Genomic DNA, 20,305 nt, shown 5'->3' on the forward strand with positions numbered 1-20,305 from the left:
GTAAAAATGCTGACAGCTCTGCCCTGTGAGGATGGCATATTGTATATTTCAGAAGATGCTTTTTATCTCACAGAAACAGCAAAATTATCATATGACAGAGCAGTTGCCATGGCAATTACACATTTTATGTCAAACAGCAAAATGCAGAAAGGTCTAAAACTCAGGTAAAACTCAGGCACGGTTTCTACTACCAAGGGGTGACTTGAATTTCTGTCACCCACCACTGAAAAACCCCCTTTTCCTTATTTCATGTAGCACACAGAATAGACACAATGCATGAGACATAGCTGACACAGTCAGGCAAAGAGGAAACTGGGAAGTAAAAAAATTAGTAAGTACGTGGAATTTACACAGAAATGACATTGACTAATGCATTTAGCTTGTTCTCAGTGCAAGAGAAAAAAAAAACCAAAATAAAACCGTAAGAGCACAAAGAGAGAAAAAGACATATTAATTATTATTATTATCATTACTGACAAGTACGCCAAAGCTCTACATGCAAAGCACTCTCACCAGTCAATAAGGAGTTTTTCCCAAGTAGGAACTGAGATACAACCACATGTACTTTCCAACCACTCAGGCCAACAGCTAAGGAGGAGGGATCCCCTGCGTGTTACAGGAGCTCCGCACCTGCTGAGTTCACCCATGTGACAGTCAGACCACCACACCATGCTTATTCTCCCCCGCAGAGTCCTTTCCCAGGTATCCATGTCCCACCTGGTCTCTACAGACCTGTGCTCTGTAGGAAGTGCAAACTGCCAGCTCCTTACTCCACCCCAACACCACAGAGCTGCATTCATGTGCAAGTCAGAGCAAGAGCAGGGGGATGTTGCTCTCACCAACATCAGTGTGACCTCGTAATGAGACTCTCGCAACAGCTGCCCTTTATGCTGTTTCAGCCTTCCCCTACGAAATCCCATCACCATACAAGAGCAGAGTGGTATATTTCCTCAAGAAATGAGGGGGTGGTTTTGACCCCTCTTTGAACTGAAGACCCAAAGAGTTGGAAACCTTTGGTTTTCCTCTGCAGGTGCCGTGGAAATGTTCTTCACCTCATGCATGCAGCAGTCTGCTAGCTGAGCACAACCCTGGAGCAGCAGAAGGTGAATCCTCCTCCAAGCTCCCAGGAGAGCCAGAGGCAGCTGCTATCCCGTGCCCTCACAGCCATCCTCACCTCCAGCTCCGGACGGGTTAAACTAGTGCAAAACTATGCCTGCAGATCCAGCCATATGAGGAGACAATACTGACGCGGGCCTGAACAACCACAGGGGCATGGCAAAATGGCCTGCAAGGAACGATAACTTTTCCTTCCTCCACCCTCTGTTCTCTAAAAGTGCCCGCAGCAAATGCTGTACTGATGTGACGTACAAACTCACCCTGGGGGAAGGCTAGTACAGTGCCCGTGCAACCAGCTTACCCTGTGGTTAAGCTCTCTGCTCACAGGGTTTGACCCAGAGAAATATTTCCGAACACTCAGTCCTCCCCTCAAAAAGCCTGACAGTCGAAACAAATTTAAACAGATTGTCTTTCTCCTCTTCCAAGGAGCAAAAGCTCAAGCACTTTGGGTTGTTTATGCTAAGCCTGATTTTATAACTTCCCAGATTTTTCTGGGCCTCTTAGCTTCTAAATAATTTGTTGCAGCTACGTCAGCATTGCAGATACCGGCCAGCCAAAAAGGAGAAGTCAGTCAGTGATGCTCAGAGCCAGGGGTGAACCACGCCGGTGCCCAGCAACCAGCACGCACAGGCAGCCGTCAGGGACCACCAGCCATCCTATCTGCCCCGTGCAGGTGAGACTGTGCCTCCTCACTGACGAAATCCCCCTGGCACCGCCTTACTCCTCACCAAATACATATTCCCACTGGGCTCACCAAATCTATTTCATGGAGACAGGTGTGTTGTGGTTTTGCTCAGCGGAGGGCAGGTCTCTAAAGCCTTTGCTGTGTGCCAGGAGGAGCTGCCCTCCACTGCTGGCATCCAGGTCTATTCCTCTAAGACACAGAAAAAAAAAAAAAAAAAAAAAAAAAAAAAAAAAAAAAAAAATTTACACATTTTCACTGCCAAACCCTGTGCCCAGTGGTGGGGTCCAGACACAGTCCTCTGGATAGCTCTCCACACACTGGTGATGTCCCATCCCTTGACCTCCACTGTGACTGAAGGACACCTGTGAGTGTCCTTCTGTTGTACCACTGGTACTGTTGGTACCACAGTGAAAGAGAGAAGCATCAAGCAATTAACCCTCAGTTATATGGGTATCAATCCAACAGCATAGTTTGCCAAAAAATTTGCTCTTTGATGGGCGCCAGAGCCACACCTTCAAGAGCCCATCTGAGAAACATAAAATGCGCATAACGTGTCCCCAGAGGTAATTATTCCAACAGCTGCCTGCAAGATCTTTATTAAGGACACTACAAAGAGGGGATTTGGTAAAAAAAAACCAAAACAAGACAGTGTGACAACTGGTCTAGAAAACTGATAGATTTGTCATCTAAACCCATGGAGACAGCTCTCCCTTTTAAGGCTGAATGCCGTTCCTTGTGAATTACACTGAGAAAGAGCAGCGGAGAGCCAGTGTGGCACAGCATTTAACAGCAGAAGTGCTAGGCTCTATTTGGTCAGGACTTTCAAAGGGAGCAAGTGAATGGCAAGACCTTTATTTTGCTATCAAGCAGCTCCCTGAAGTGAAAGAGGAAAGGCAATTTCTACTCTAGTTTCACCAAATACAATAGAAAATTCATTCAGATCTAGTTTTGTCATCTCCTACCTCTTGCTTTTGCCTGTCTATGATACATCCCTTCAGGGCTTAAATTTCTCACCAGTCAACATGACTGAACAACTTCCAAGTATCAAAAAGCTTGTAACCTTGGCAAACCCCAAAAACTTGTTATTTTTGATGGAGCAAGAAAACACTCTACAAGTCCATCCTCCTTTCATGTTGTCTCACTGCCAAATCCAAAACTCTGTTTCTTGTTTCCAAATTCAAAAAGATGAGCTACTCGATTCCTTTTGCTGTACGGTTTGATCCAAAATGCACACTTGGTTGCCTGATTGTGAATGGTCAGATGAAATTATTTTCTGATCCCCAGGCACAGCCCAAATTCTAAATATGTATTCCCCCTGCATTTAATGAGATACTTCAAATGCTGAACACCTTGTTCAGCTTTTGGCAGAACATAGATGGAGATATGAGATTGTTGCCAGGGAGACTTTCCAAACTCTAGAGTGTAGTTTCACTGATACTGTTTTCTAGCCTACATCCATAGCTGAGGTTGACAAACAACCTCAGCCCTTCCATTTTGGGGGACAAAAAGGCTTGGTACAGTAAAGCAGATTTGGTGTCCAAGCTCTGAGATCAAGATGGAAATACTACTCCTTGGTAGATTCCCAACGTACCATGTAGTCTGTGCCCATCAGGAGAACCAAACAAATGCCTTCCCCTCTCTCCCCACCTAAGTGTGAGAACTATTCTGTTGAATACTTGAAACTGAATACTATATTGTATTATATGAATACTATACTATACTTGAATATTCAAGTTGAATACTTGAAACTCCAACGTTATGGCTGTTTTCATGTAGTTTCCTCCTCCTCTGGACTGTATTTTGGGAGAGTTGACTGGAGCTGTATGATCAAGAATCACTGCTCCAGGTCTGACATATCATGACTACTGGATTTCCATACAGCCAGTGTTTAACAGCACATGACAATATTATCCACAAGTTTGTTATAACATTCCTGGCAGCTATCTTAATGACAATTACCCACAGATATTTTCAGTGTCTGACTAAAAGAATGGCACAATCCTGAAGAAGAAAGGCCTTCTTTGACTAGCAATTATACACATAACCTAATCACTTAGCTAGTAATAGATTATTTTTTTAGACACACATATATGTCACATGTATTTTTAATGACCTAGACATTATTTTTCACTAATTATATTTTAGATAGATCATAAAAGATTTTGCCCCTTTGTGACACAGTCTGTTTCCCCCCTTTTCCTTATGAAATTAAGCTCTCATTTTATAATCCACAGCAAGATCAAATATCGCATTCTCTTAACACTCCATTAGCCTTGTGAACCCTTCCACATATATCAGAGCAGTTACATTGAGCTACAGAATAGGCAAACACAATCATTTACAAATAAAGTAGCATTAGTTGCAGCCATGAATTAATAATGGAAACCCTAGACTCTTTTACCTTCACTGCCACCAAGATCTTGTCCTGCTCGGGACAGAGGTTATAGCATTCAGCCAGAAAGACTTTCCCAAAGGCTCCTTCTCCCAGTTCTCTTTTGAGAACAATATTGTGGCGCTTGATGTGCTGCACAACTGTGAAAAGAAGACAAAACAGAGGTCAGAAGTGAGCTGGAAGGCGGGGATGGGATGGGGTTCATGCTTAGCGCCACATGGAGACAGGTTTGCCTGTAGAGTGGGGCACATATCGTGGAAGGAATCAAAGTGCCCTTGTGTCATTCATTAGTGCTTTGTCCAAAAAGACCGGGTTAATATATTTATATTTGGAGAGTAGTGCATTTGCCGGATAAGAAGACATGGAATTAAGATTCACCTGGGAAAAGGCCATTTATCATGTTAGGATGACTGCTGTAGAGCATACGTAACAGTCAATGCTGCTTTTTTTAAAACATGAAGACAAAGAATCAGAAAACAAACCAAACCTTTCTCACATCACTTCTATTTTTGTACCTCTAACGATACATTAACTCTCTCATCCAAAGACAAAAACTTTTAAAATTAACCTAATCCAACCAAACAAAATGTGCCCTCTTTCAACTAAATCTGACTTATTCTCTGGTTCTCTTACCACTTGTTCAACTCTCTGTGCTTTACTGCAGTTAAAATAAGATAGAAATTTCATTCTCGCAAACATGATTTACACTATTGCTCTGAAGTAAAAGAAATAAAAGATGGACAAAGGTTTTAGACAGCATCATGGACAGAGCCTTAGTTGAACTGCTGCCCAGAATCAATTGATTCAGACATTAAAGTCCTTGAGCATTTTTCTTCAACTCATTTTACATTTTCCTTTCAGCACAAACTTCCATTAAAAGATTTAATATTTAAAAGACTCTACCAAATTTTGTAGAATACATTATCAATTTGCAATGTTCAAGCTAAATAAAGCAGCTGTAAGGGCAGTTTAACTGGCCAAGTCAACCGGCTTGACAGCTTGTGTTGCTGAAATTGTACAAAACAGTCACCATCTACTGATGAATTTAACCTCAGTGCATTTAGCTGCTTTGCAAACATTGAAATTTAGCCCTGCCTGGACAAAGCCTATTTGCAGCTTAAAACCTGAACAGAGTGAAGTAAAGAGCAGTGCAGAGGCATCAGGCTGGCTTCTGCAAAGGCATGAATCTCACTTCAGCTCCTTAACTGCAGGGACCAGGGGCTGAACCCTGCCAATAATTTAGGATATATTCAGGTGCAGACCAACCCGTGCCTCCGTGCTTGGCCACACGCCTGCTCCAAACTGGGTGACCACTTATGCAGCACTTTCCTCCATTACTAAAAGATGGAAAATGGTGTGCTGCTGGTAACAGCAATGGGGAGAAGTAGCACAGCATGTCCCCACTGCTGTCACCAGCATTTGGAGAAAGGGTCCATGGTCTACAAGAGAAAAATACATGTGTCGCACACCCTGAGCCTACAGCGATGCAACCTGAGTGCACTGCATGTCCACATCTATATATGCAGTGGGTATGGGTATATATCCACTACTGGATATATATATACATCCACTGCATACCCACTTTGTATCCATGTGTGTGCAGGCGGGGGGAGCTTGGTGCTGGAGCAAACCAGGAGCGAGAGATGTCCCCAGGCGCCTCCATCATGAGTCTACCAGGTGGGCAGCGCACCCGAGGAAAGGACCTCCACCAGACCCAGCTGGCACCTGCCAGAAACCCCCAGGCTGGCAGGAAAGCAGGACCACCATGCCCTGGGAGCAGAGTGACAAAAGCCAGCTTCTCCCCATGCCATGCCAGACCCACCAGGGCTTGCTGCTGTCCCCGCAGCTGGCGGCTGCAGGGGGGACATTGCCTGCCCACCGTCCTTGACGCCAGGCCCCCGGCAGAGGCCACGCGACCCATTAATAGCCGATTGCACATAAAATGAGACTGAAAGGTACCAATGTTTTCCACTCTTGTCAAACTCTGTCCAAGCGCAAGGTTAAGTTTTATTGCGGTGATGCATTTATATGGGTATGCTTTGTTTGGCCAGCAACCCGACCGGCTCCCCTGCAGTCAGTAGGAATTCGCTTTTTATTTTCATTTCCTCCTCAGCACTGTCTTTTCAAGTAAAGCACAAAATGCAGTCAGCACAAGACAGGCCTGAATCAAAACACACCTCTTCCCCATGGAAGCCAGCTAACAGGCATCCCTGGCCCCTGCTAATACTGGGCACAAGGCAGACAGGCGGGGAGGACCGCTGCCCCGGCACACTGCCTGAGCTCGGAAGCCTGGCGCGCCTCGTGACCTGTGCTTTAAAAGTGCTTACTAATAAATGAGTACTCCCTCCTACCCCTTGCCAAACCTGCCATTCAGCCCTGCCTCTTGGGGAACTCTTCTGTTTCTCTCTGTTTGACCAGTATCTCCAGGAGGATGCCTCTCTTCCTTCCCTAGAGAGAGAAGTTCAGCTCCACGTTGCCAGTATCACCATCTTAAAGTGTCCACAAAAGCCACAGACAGCGAGTAGGGTTGAGATCCTGTCCTACTGGCATCAGCAGCAAAACTCCAGCAGAGGCACTTTTTCACTTGGTTCTCTCCACAGCTGCCAAAGACCTGGTGATGAACACTGGTGACTCTCTGAATTTTGTGTGGGTCCTCTCCATTTTGAACCCAGCACACTCCCAATGTTGGCCCTAGCAGTATGGAGTTTTTTTGTGAAGTTCCTGGAGGACTTCACAAACAATAGAGTAAAAATAAATAAGAAACGTATCTAGTACTTCTCTGTAGTACACTTGCAGCTGCTGCTGAATGCTCTTATATAAACCAAGCATTTGAATAAACAACCCATCCCATAAGCCAAGCTGTTAAAACTGAAACACAGCAAACCACAGAAGAGATCTGCACAGAATATATTTGCAACTTGTCACGCTCTATGCATCCCTGCTACCTTTCTGAGCTGCACTGAGTTACTGAACAAATAAAAAATGACAGTGAATGTGACTAAATGGGCAGAGATTAAATAATCTAAGTAAATCAAACACATATGATGTGAAGGAAATATGAGCTAAGGAAAAAATCCGTTTAGCACGCTCAGGGCCCCAGCCATAATGACACCGTCTTCAGTGGGAGGAGATTCCAGCAGGAGATACACTGAAAAATTCAGGTCAAAATCTGCTTTCAGTTAATATCAGGATAAAGCCAATTATCTCTATTGAAGTCTAAGAGATTATCCTGGATTTACATTGAAGAAACAAAGCAGAATTTGGCCAAAGAGGTAGTATAACTGAATTACCAAAGAAGTGGTCTCATAACATTGTCTCACAGGCAAAGATACACAAACATTCAGAGGGTGGCTATGTATTTTTGTCCTTTTGACTCTAAATAGTGATTGCCTTTGAGCTGCCATTTGTACTTTTAAAAGCACATCATCCCTGGTTTAAAAGATCTCGTTTGGTTACTGTAAAAAATACATTACATTAAGCTAAAAGCTAAGTTAAGTTGAAACAAGAGAAAAATGAAACAAAATATGAAGTGAGATAGAGCAAACTAAACAAGGGCAAATGCTGAAAGAGGCTGTGGTGTTAAATAATAATCACACAGCCATGCCAACAGAAGCAGGGTCTTCCATGGATGACTGCAGGGAACTGGCTGGCAACAGGGAGCACAACTGCAGGAAAGGGCCCCTTTTCTCATCTCGAGGTCTCAGAAACACCCCACAAACAGAGCTGGACTTCTAGGTATTTCACACACTAACAAACACGTTGGTACTGGAAATAAGGCATTAAAGCCTTATCCTGCAAACACTATCTGCAGGCATGGGATGGCACTCCCCAGGTAACCTACCTTTGGTGGTGAGGCTGAACAGAGAGGGTCACACCATGTTCTGGAGTGGGTCCGAGCAAAACGGGCAACTCGGGATCACCTTACCACATTGAATTCACTGAGTTGGATGTGACTGATTCCAGCCACAGACAACAGGACATATATATATATATATATATATGTATAAGTTAAAACAGTGTTCCTGCATGTAATTAAAAGGTGAAATCTGTGACAGGGTGAAAGTGTTTTTCCCTTGGTCACAAACAATAGGTCTGAAAATTTTACTACCACGTGGCCACTACACCACCTAAGCTAATCTTCTACACAGCACTGAGCATAGTATTGAGTTAAATGACTAGATTGCCTCCAGAAAGCAGCTGTGCTAGTCTTGATTTGAAAATCTGAGCTATTCACTTGCCCTAATGTGTAACTGTTTTCATTGCTAATAAAAATGCTTGCCTTTTTCTTTGTCTCTTAATTTTTAGTTTGTCTGGCTTGCATCTCCCTCCCTTGGGAGAGTTACTCTGCAAGCTTGAGCAGCCTTTTAACGTCTGGTATTAAATATACATAATCAACACTCTTCTTGCTCTTCTTGGTAAGGCAAAGAGATGGAAGCCCCTCCCAGTAAAACATTTTCCCCAGTTTGCCAGCCATTTTCACGGCTCTTCTCTGGAAAAATTTTCAACAACCTTTTAAAAGAAGTTGTTTCCAGTTGTTTTTCCCAACTGGAAGCCATACTCTTGTATCATTCTCCACAAGGCTGTGATAAAAACATAGAATCAGCTCCCTATATCTCTGCACGTCCAAAGATCACGAGTCCTTTTAAGGCTGGGTTTCCTAAAGAGCACGAAAATTGCATAGTTATGTGGTATGCATGAGTGTGTCTCACCTTGAACACTTCACACAATTACAATACCACAGGTGCTGTAAGTTTCAGATATGAGAACAGAAGAGCAGAGGAGAGATCTGTCCTTATGGAGAGGCTGCAACATGGACTCACTGCTTGATGTACAGTAACAGCCACAGCAGACAGGGCCCATAATCACTGCTCATTAAACTACCAATACTGGAAGATCCTGTTGCATTGCATGCCCACTTAAATAATTTGCTGAGTCTGTTTTCTAGGATAGTGTTCAAAATTTTACTAGCCATACACATGTGGAACACTGCTGATGAAATGTGTTGTGCCAGGACTCTGAGAGAGAATGAGGATCTTCAAGGTGCCAAGTAACCAGGCAAGGTAGTATTATAAACATATTTACAGTTGCATTAAGAAAAAAGCAGCAGCAAAAAAGTCTCAGCTTGTGATGTGACATGAGGTGCCACAGAAAGACATTTTGCAAGTTTCTTCATTTCTTCTCCCACCATTTCTCTTGCAATTGTGGAGAGTCAACCATTTCTAAGATCTTGCTAGAAGAAACAGGTGTAAACAGTTAAGTGATTGTTCAGATAGTATCCCAAATTTGTACAGCATTTGTCATTCGCATAAAAGGAGGGGTGGAATTTCAGAGAGAATCCCAAAGCAGGAGGATACAAAATCACTACGAACAGCAGACACCAAGTCTAGCCTGATGGCCATTGGATTCTCTGCAACTCTGCAAGCTATTGACAGCGTAGAAATTTTGGCACATTGAGATATCTCTCTCTAACATGGCAATAAAAGCCAACAACAACCATATTTCTTTTTTTAACTTTTTAACCTGTCAGCGTTGCCTGGATGCAGAAATAGGCCAGTTCAGTTCTGAGAGCATATTTCTGATTATTTGATGTATTTATCCCATATGACATTCTTTACTTATTATTCTCTATATATTTTTGTGTAGTGCCATTGTTTAATTTTTACCATACAGAAGCAACAAATTGTCATGCAGGTCTGGTGCCCAGCTGTTGTAGGTGCAAACAAATAAGCAGCATGTTTTCATATATATAGTCCACAGCTGAGATTCAACTCACACCTCTTTAACAGACAGAAAATAAGCCGACAGAAAACCTGCCCCTCAGGTACTCTGCTCTAAATGAAAGGGGCTGGTACAGGCTATAAGAAACTGAGTATGGAGGATCCACAGAAGAACTAAGTCAGAAAGGCACTTGGGCCTTGTCACATTACCTGCACAAGTATGGTTTCTGAACCACTCTGAATTCTGTTTGGTTTCTTTGAAAAAGAATGGTTTAATTCAAAAGTTGTGAAACAGTTATCCCTGAGTGGCCATCAGTGATTTGCCAGATTTTTCACAGGGATCAGACCCTAAGTGGGCCTTGAGGAGACATTTAATGGGCAAGTTGAATAGGCAGTGACCTTTCTGGAAGAACCTGAGACATTTAAGAGAGGCAAGCCTGTGAGCACTATAGGAATGGCATAATACCCAGGGACTTCCTAGCTGTCAAGAGCTACATCTGATGATAAATCCCATAAATTTATGATTGCTGCATCTGCACCTTTCAGTTGCTTCTTTTACAACTTACATCCTCACAGGCCTATACTTTAAACCCCAGAGCTTTCATTGTCTTCGCTGAGAATCAGGCTTCCCCTCATGACGTAGTTCTGCAGCTCCTGGGAGGGTGCCCAGTCCTCCTCCACCTGCCCACAGCAGCAGGGGCACCACAGCTCTTGCCCACTGTAAACTCATTTTACTGTAGCTAGTGTGGCTCTTCTCTAGCTGAAACTCAAGTGTTTGCTGTCTTTTGGGGTTAACATTTGATTTCTGGTGAGATGTTTTATCTTATTCTTTTGTTAAGGTAATTGATTTGTTTTAGTTGTCGAAGATCTTCTCAGTTTGGCTACAGATAGGTGTATTGCCATACTTGATTAGATACCTTACATAATCAAATAAGTACTACTTATAGTAAGTTATAATAACAATGCTACGATTGTTTTAATTTGAGTTAAATTCACCATTCAGGAAAACAAGAATAACAAAGTTGACAATTTTTCCAGGCATGAATTTGCCCTCGCATACAAAAACTAAGGTAAGCAAGGCCCTCGAGCCTTAGCAACCTGAAACTGTTTTTTATTTCAATAATAAATATGTATTAAATATGGATTTGATCTGTTACGTGCTGAAACAATTGGGATGTATCAGAATAACTGAAAGATAAATTTAGCAGTCTATATTCAGCATAAACAGCAGATATTAATCGCTCTGTGTTTCTCTTCCTATGTTGTTTCCAGCCTACTAACAACTTTTCAGCACAGTACGGTAAACCAGCTTTAAGCAGAAAACTGTGCTGGAATTTTGACCAAACATTGTCTTTACAGGTGTGTATACAGTTAATTTGTAAATGTCAATCTCAATGCACTTCTTCCAAAAGACTAATGATTGTTCAACTTAAAGGCTATTGTGCGTGAGTTGCTGTATAAAATTTATATATTTCATTGTGGCAAATCTGGTCCATCTTCCATGTTTAAGTTAAGTGGAGACAATGATCTCACCACCACCACCCTTCTCTTAGCTCAGGCCAGGAAATCCCTTCCCTCAGCACAATACTAATCTTTAAGGGATCTTCTGTGCTGCACAAACAGAAGCACTTGGCAAAGGATGGGGAAGTACCATGTAGCATATCTCATATAATACACACTTTCAGGGGAGAAGGGCTAATAAACACACTGTCTTCAAAGTATTAACTCTTTTCTATCTGTTTTCAGAAACAGATAGAATCTGAAAAGCATCCCAGGATGCCAGTCTGAGAAGCAGGACCTGAAAGAAACATCATACAATCAGAGACTGAGCCATATTCAAGCCTAACCTAAGTGGGTATAAAAGTGAAATTCAAAGGAGATTGCCCTATTTTTGATGTAGTTTTCCCTGCTTTGCTTTTTCTCTTCTCATTTTAAAAGGAGAAGGAGATAATTTTGTACCTCGATACAAGGGAGGACAGAAGGGCTTCACTCATGGCCTTTCAAAAAGGAATATGAAAAGCAAATGGAGCTTTCAAGCCTGTGAAGGGATAAACCACGTGCTTAGCTCACAGTACCAAATTCTACCCCCTTATATAAAAGTGAAGCGCATAGTTAATCTTTACCTTTTGCTGAACTATTTTACTAAAAGCTTCTGATCTGTCATGTTAGATGGGCAGGTCTGTCCTGTTGCAGCTAATTGCACATGGAAAGAAAGGAAACAATAGAGAAAACATCGTAGAAGCCTGACAGAAACCAGTCTTTTGTATATCACTTTTAAGCATATTATTGATGTTTTTTCTAATAATTTTTGTCTGGCTTCAGAGCACCTTTTACAGTTCTATCGGGCTGCAGCACACTGTGTGTCTTTCCATGTGGAAAGCTGAATATTACGCATACCCATGTTTTGCCTTCTTTGGTCCAGCTGAAGTAAACTCCTCCCCTAGAGGAAGGTTCAGTCTCTGCCTGCTTCCTTAACTGCACAGTTAAGGCTTTGTGGCTACTTGCTTTTATGATTCCGTGGGTACTGCCCCCTTTCCTGGGTTTTGCCTATGCGGCCTTTAAACACAGAGAAAAGTTACAGGTTTGGTTATCTCTGAGGAGGACCAACAAAAACCACATAAAGACATCAAGGCATTGCAAACAAACAGAAGAAGAAACCTTCCTTGCCCTTTGATCAGATCCTTGTATTACTCACTGAGAAACAAAATCAGCAGGATCTTGAGTCTTCATATACACTGAAAAGGAAAGAACTTCAGTTTGCCTCTCCTGGGGATGCAGAAGGGCTTCACACTAACCGTTATAGTGCCCCAAAGCCCCATGCGACAGGAGAGATGAGCAGAACCATCATAAACGGTGAACAGACCTGAAAAAGGGGCTATTCCCTTTTACAGACCTGCTGTCCTTTGTAATTTCTGCATCCTTCCATGGTCAGGCATCTGTTGCTCTGCTTCTGTTTCACCAACAGGCTGGCACACCTCATTGCTAGGGCATGCCATCCACAGGGGCTTATGTTCCCACAGGGCATTTCCCCCTTGGCCTCTGTTACAGTTTCGGAATCCCTGCTTACGGGTAACAAAGGCAGTTGTAGCTGGTAGCACATGCATACACCCAGAAAATTCATCTTTACTGCTAGGCTGTGCCAAATACCTCTACTGCAGCCACAAAGCAGTCAAAAGATTATTACATTGTACTAGCTTCAAACAAAAGTCCTACAAATTCTTACTTATAGGTCATCCAAATGAAGTCACGAAGGGTTTGCAAGACTGAACATGCTGAGGGTTTTTCAGGATCAGATTCTCAACAATTGCAAATAAAAGATGACTTTCCTTTTGCCTTGTTGCAGATGCACTGGAAAAAATTATTCCTCTGTTTCCATATGAATGCAGCACGTGCTAGCAAATTTCAAGCTTAAAAAAGTCTGCTTATCATAGACCATGCATCTCTTCCTCTGCTGACCCGGTTCTTCAGTCCTTTGGAGGATGCAGGACAAAGACTGTAAAGTGCATGTTTGTTGTATGATAACAACACAAATTACTTGATGTGTAAATGTCATGAGGTTTCTACAGTCTGGGTGACTTCTCATTCTTCACAGTCTGACAACCTCCCCAAATCCTAGGGAAGGATGAGAACAAATCAGACTGTGTCATGCCCCTTCCATTGAGCTTTGCTTAAGCAAACAGTGGTACTCCTGCTTGGAATTGCTCTGTAAATTACACTAAACTCTAGCCCAGCAGAACTTGAGAACACTTCAAAGCCTTTTTTTAACAGCAGCAGGATAGGTGCCTGTTCTAATTGTCCTGATAGAAAACCCAACCTGCCCCACAGATACAGTGAGAAAAGCAAAGCTGTAGCTTGACAATGGGAACAGCAGAACTTTCCCAGATCACTTCTCTTGCAAAAAAAGTCATGTATTTTCTTTTCTCCCCTCTTGGACCTGCACGTTATTTTCATGTTACATGAAAACTAACACATCTAGCTAACAGATCTAGCAAAGAATATGAGAACTCTCCTTCTACTCACTTGAGCTCTGGACTGTGTTATCTGTCAGTTGAAATTATGTTTCTCTACATTTCAGACAAATAAGGAGGAGTCCTCCTTCTTTGCTAAAACACGTTTAGTGAGGGAACAAAAGTCTCTTTTGTTTAACAAAAGAACAAAACTCTCTACGAACAGCCCCTTGCAACCAGTCTGCCCAACATAAAGCCGAAGGCCTCTTGCCCTTTAGCAGATCAGAGGCAATGCCATGGTCTGTATGCCCCCATGGCTGCAGACAGCTAAGCACCAGTTTGCTGAGTCAGCATGCCAAACAGAGGCAGGCTTACAGTAGGAGCAAAGAGTGCCCCAGTTCCACTACAGACAACAAACCAACAGGTCTGTTTCTCAGCAAAGTTCCCTTCAGACATCTGTTTAAATAAGGGCTTTGTAATTTTCACTAACACATATAAATCCCCTCCCACATATCAATAAAACTTTGTTTTAGAGAAAGAGAATGAACAGATACATTAATCAAAAGTTAACTACACAATATGTCAGCAGCTAATGAAAAACAAAGATCTGTACTCCTTTAGGGTAACAACAGCTTCCCACAGGGTCCACTGTGATAATCAACAGTCAGAGCCCCAGTACCAACAGTGACAACACAACCAACCAACCAACCACTAAATGGGATCTTTTAACGCTGTGGCCCATGACGAGGTTGAGGACAAGTTCATTCTCTGCCAATATGCTTTCAGCACCTAAAAGCATCTTGGTTTTGAGTTGATAATTACAGTGTGCTGAGCCAAGCAGCTGTCACTAAGGAATAGAAGCTGCCCAAATGCAGCAAAACGCATAGAAGTTTACTGGCTGATTTATCACACAATAATGAACGCAGTTACAGTCTTTTGAGGCATGGAAGTGAAAGACAGAAAGAGGGAGGGAAAAAAAAAAGAGGAAAGGGAGGAAGAAAGAGCTTTGAACATTCTGTTCCAGTTAGTTTCCAAGAAAGAGGAAAACACCAGCAGTGATTCAATCGAAGGTTGTCCTCCCACAGCCCCGCTGCTGCTGGAGAAGTGGCCACTGGGCAGATACCCGAGACACGTATTTCCCAAAGCACACAGACCCAGTCTTTGCCAAGACGTGAACTCTCACTGATGGCAGCACACACATGTAGCAGGGCAAACAAGAAGAACAGCAGAAATGGCTGAATGAACTTTATTCAGGATCTGACATATGATGTCAGTATAATGAACATGACCTAAAGAAGAGTGTTACACTCATAAGTAGACTCAGTTGGTAGTTCTGACCAATTAGTACCAGTTAACTTCATGGTGATAGCTAGCACACACATATGATATTCTGTAAAGCTTAATAGATGTCACCATAAATCATAGTCACCTTTCTCCCCTGTGTTCTTTATATTTGGAAAGTACTTACAGTTGGATCTTCTGTAATACTTGTTGTAGATTGAAGTGAATGCAAATGTAATTCTGGCAATCTCAGCAAGAAATCAAAAATGCTTGGACCAGAGAAGTTTTATTCTCACCTAATGTCTATATGACTGTTGCTCTAAAAAAAAACCAAACTGTTTTGTTCCAGTTACTGTACACCATGATATTTACAGCAACGGTAGCCTGCACAGAGCAAAGATAGGCAAAACATAGTATTTTTCTCCCCTTCGTTCTGAAGTTCAAGTTCTCTCCCAGAGCAATAAATGCCAGCTGCCTACATACTCATGTACTTGGAAAGCATTTTGAGCAGCAGTAACCAACACAAATGGCTGCTACATTTGTTGAACTGTAATGGTGGAATACCTCACATGCTTATCAGTAAAGGAAGTATTAAAAATTACCATAATTTTTATTCTTATCAGTGAAACAGCTGAATTTTTGTCTCAAGTTGCTCAGAACTGGCACTTGCAGGTAAGGAAATGGGTGTCGTCAGCTGATACGCATGCTGCCTACACTTAAGTAAAACACTGAGGTACACAAAGCATTATTGTTAGCCCTACAGACAAGATGTCACCAGCGTAGATTAACAGACCAGTTTACAAGCAGTGTTGATTAACTGCTGCCTCTTGTAAGACCACCACCAGCAGGAGGGCAAGTACAGACCTGCTTTTAGGAGGGGCTAGTCTGAAGCCTGTTACGGAGCTGGAGGTCTACTTCGCCTTTTGGTAGTCCAACATCCACAAAATGGTCCTCAAGCGATTTCCAGGACTCTGTGTTTCTAGCCTACCCTTCTGGTCATAATTTTAAGAAAAGGAAGGATCAGAAGCTAACATAATTATTTATAAACCCATTTCAAGACTTACTGGGTAGTTTTTCCAATGTTTTCTCACATACAACTCTACTAACTTACAGGCTAGTGTGTTGCTTTCACCATTGCTTCTGTCACATTTATTTTTCCTTTGTTGTAACATTTTCTTTGATATGAGAATGGTAATTCAGCCACATGTTCCAAGAATATAATAGGCTCTAACTGCAAAAATAACCATTACTGATTTGCATTTTTCCTTACAGACAAACTAGAGAGAGGCAACATTGTTTGCTTCTGAAACCTAGGCACACAGGCACACAGATGAAAAGGTATTTGTCATCAGCAATTTGGCAAACAACTCTCACAAGGCTTCTGCTGGGTGAATCCCTTTAGCATTGTTTCCCCCACCTAGAAAATAAGGCCAGAAATGCTTACCTAAGCTGTTTCATAATCGTGTTTTGGGTTTTTTTAAATATTAATTACTTTCTATTTGGACAGTGTCACAAAGTTATGAAGTGTAAGTTTTGTATTCATCAAAGTTCTTATTTGGTATATTTTGAAAACAATGGCCCAAGCTCCTCACTGTCATCACTTTCTTAATTTCAAAATCTCAAGTGGAAACTCTTCAGATATGGATTTGGCTGCAATGAATACTTTCTTTTATTTTTACAGATTCTGACCTTTAAGTGCATTATAACACAGTCAAAAATAGAAGCGACTGGAAAGAAAAAAACATATTTAGAAAAAAGATTTTAAAACAACACTGTTTCTCTTGCTTATCTTGTATGCCATGAAACTAATCCTGCTCTCACTCACAAAATGTAAACTGGAAAATGCAGTGGAGTCCTTCTAGATTAACAGTCACAAAGAGAAGCTGCTGAAGAAAGCAATTAAGAAACCCACATCATCCCGTAATTTAAGGGGAAAAAAAAAAAAAAGACTTGCCATGAACAAAAGAAAATGTGAGGTCTGCTAACTGCCCTAATTCTTTGCTTACTCCAGTCTGTACATTGTTAGTTTACAGTCTTTTATGTACCATCTCGCATAAAAATAAACAGGCTCTCAGGGATTAACATATCACAACCAGCACTTCAAAACTACTTGCTGTAGCTCCCTTTCCACACCTTCAGAAATGTAAACAAGTAAAGATTTCTGAACAGGAGCTACTGGAATAATTTTTGCTCATATTGTATCAAGCAGGCGTCAGAAATGCCAATTGTTGTGGAAATTTGCGAAAATGGTAAATTGCATCCCAATGAAGGCTATTCTAACTAAGCATGCAAACAACGTCATTAGGAAAAATATCTTCTCAAGACTATTTTAAAAAGTATTTTTTCCCATAATTAGCCAAGTTGAAAGCTAGCTACAGTAGCTAGGAGCAAGTAGTTTGAGCATCTGCATTATCCCTGCTACTGCAGAAAAAGTACGGTGCTTTCACATATGGACCTTGCTGACAGACCTAGTTAAGGACAGCCGTGACAACTCCTGCTGCAGTACAGCATTTTTAGTTCGAGCCCAGCTCTTCTGGAGTCTGATACAACTTTCCCAAATCAGTGACAGGCTTGTCACTGAAACAAGCAGTCTCACTGAAAAGAAGTACATCTTGCCTCAGAAATACCTCAGAAATTGGACAGGTTGTGAGTTTAAATGAAAAGACTACATACATAGAAAATGTGCTATATGCTGCAGCTTTCCACCCAGTAATTCATATCTGCAGATACATAGGAGAGGACAATGATCCACACTATGGAGTTTATTATCTCCAGTGAGAAATGCAAGACTGCACTGCTGATGGGCTTGAGAAGGGACACAAGGTAGAGATTAAAAATAGGCAAGGCACAGTATGAACTCTGAAAAAAACAAAAGGAAGGTAACTAAACTGCTCCAGTTTAAAAGAAAAGGAATTTTCAGACATCATTTGGTTAGTAGTGCTAATCTGATTTTCTGCTGTTTCCTCACTTAAGCATTTTAAGTCCTATTAATTTAGATTTCTTCATCCTGACAACCTGTTACAGCTGCTTGCGAACAAGCTAAACAGCTGCCCTGCAAAAACTTCTCTTAAAGATTTTATACATGTTAATTAAATGCTATCCCTAGCACAGCAAGAATTTGTCCATATCCAAACCAATGTCACAGCCACTTGTTTCTGCACAGTGATTTTTTTCTTCTGTTACACTAGACAACCATATTTGGGGTATACTTAGAAAAAAAGACAGAAACTTCTGCTAGCTTATTTATCACTGCTTCTTAGTGACTCAACTTTATTTCGATGCCACATATTGCACAGCTGCCAGCCTGTTGGAAATATTTCTGCATCCCACTTGGTTATTTATCCTACAATTTCAAAAGCTTGTAATCTCTTATGGAAGTTTGCAGACGTAGTTCCCTCACCCTCCCCAGCTATAGCATGACAATGCACGCCAGAACACAGGCTCTGGCACAGACTTTGGAGACGGATGTGGAAAGGTTACACAATTTTGCAATAAATTCATTATGATCAAGCAGCACCAGTTAAAGCAATCACTCTCCTGGCCAAAGAAGTAAATGAGGAAAAGAAAGACAAAAAACTCAAATCTTCACTTTTCTGATGTCCTGTTGCATCAAAGCACAGGTTGCAACAAGCTGAGAAAATGTAATGTGCTTCAACGTCTTTTTCAGTTGCTATGGTACAGTTTCTTATGGAAAATTCCTTGTTCTGCGTGATGTTTTTCCTGCCTCATTTGGGATGGCAGAACCGTTCCTTGTGTCACCTGAGAAACCGGGCTGTCAGTTTCCACCTATTGGTGAGAAAGAAACTCATCAGCAGCAGAACTCAATGGAAAATTCCTTGGGTGGAAGTTTCTGCGCTGGAGGCCAACATGACACCAGGGAGGAAGGATGGATGGGTCAGGGGCTGATGGGGCCACACAGGAGATCTGGCTTCCACCACCTCAGGGTCGGCCACAGATGTCCTGTGTGAGCTGGGGCAAGGGATTTAATCCCTGGGACTCCCTGGGAGGACAATGAAGCATCCTTCCCCCATTCTTCACCCTGTGCATGAAGCCCCAGGTCTGTAACCTGCCAACCAACTAGCTGCAGGTTACAGGAACAGGGCCATAGCCCAAAAGCTCTTCAGGCAGGGGATATTTGCAGCTGCGGAGTTGAACAATGCTTTCCACAGTGAGGTCTTGTTTGGACCTTGGGGCTCTAAAGTAACACACAAATAATAAAAAATAATTGCATTGTTCTCCGCTCTTAAGGAAAAATATCAACATAGGCAAGGAGGGAAAACTCCGGCTTTACTGTACAGCCAACCAGCAGCAGACATTTGGCTTTTAGAGGAGATCTGCAATCTATTTTCTGCATAGATAATACCAAAAATTGCCAGAAACACAGTATAAAAATGGTATTATAGCATCACACTAGTGATACAAAGCAATCAGGGATAGGGCCTTTTCACTAGGGGAATTTCTTTTATGGATTAGTTGGAAGTAATCCGATTTTAATGTGACATTTTTCCTGCTGGAATGTTTTTCTTTCCAATCAGAAATAATTAGATTCCACCACTTTTGATTCATGACAAAAGCAAAACATGGTTAAAAAAAAAAGGTGTTAACATTTTAATGCAGTTGGATACCTGCTGTACTTCAGAATGCCGAAATTCCCATGGGTTCCCTATGGTGATGAGAAGAGCTTTTGACCCCTCTGAGGAAATGGATTTTGAAAATAATAAATGCATAAGTGCTTGAAAAGGGACTCCTTTAGCAATGTCTATCATGAGAATGAAGAGCATTCAAGATGTGACAATGCAGCTGCACTCCATGGGGCCAATTTTCTATTGGTGCCAATTATTCAAAGCTCCATTGACTTCAGTGGAGTTTCACCCGTTAATCCAAGAAGGTTTGGACTCGTTGGCTATCGCAGTTACATACAACCAATTTTGTCTTCGAGAGTCCCTCCCCTTCACAGATGAGTTGAGTTTAACAAGAAAATTAATGGAAACAGGTGTGGGAATGAAACAAAATGGGCCAAATATTAGTTGAACGGAAGTCAGGACATTCAAAATTTTGATTCCCACAACACTGACTTCAGCATAAAGCCAGCTGAAAAATTTGACTGGAAAATGCTAATGATGTAAAATAAAGTTTCAAAGATTCGGCAGCAGGAAAATGTTGATTT

General features: G+C 41.9%; 1 protein-coding gene across 1 annotated transcript in view; it reads right to left on the minus strand.

Annotated features, from left to right (window-relative positions):
- Positions 1–20,305, minus strand: part of LOC104622601 (BDNF/NT-3 growth factors receptor) — a gene marked incomplete at its 5' end in the record, with an annotated part of 83,791 nt that overhangs the window by 46,203 nt on the left and 17,283 nt on the right. The window contains one exon of the mRNA XM_010289436.1: positions 4,203–4,333. Coding sequence (XP_010287738.1) covers positions 4,203–4,333 — 131 coding nt within the window. The remainder of the gene's footprint in view (positions 1–4,202; positions 4,334–20,305) is intronic.

The sequence above is a fragment of the Phaethon lepturus genome, unplaced genomic scaffold (genome assembly GCF_000687285.1).
Source record: "Phaethon lepturus isolate BGI_N335 unplaced genomic scaffold, ASM68728v1 scaffold6626, whole genome shotgun sequence".
Classification (NCBI taxonomy): Eukaryota; Metazoa; Chordata; class Aves; order Phaethontiformes; family Phaethontidae; genus Phaethon; species Phaethon lepturus.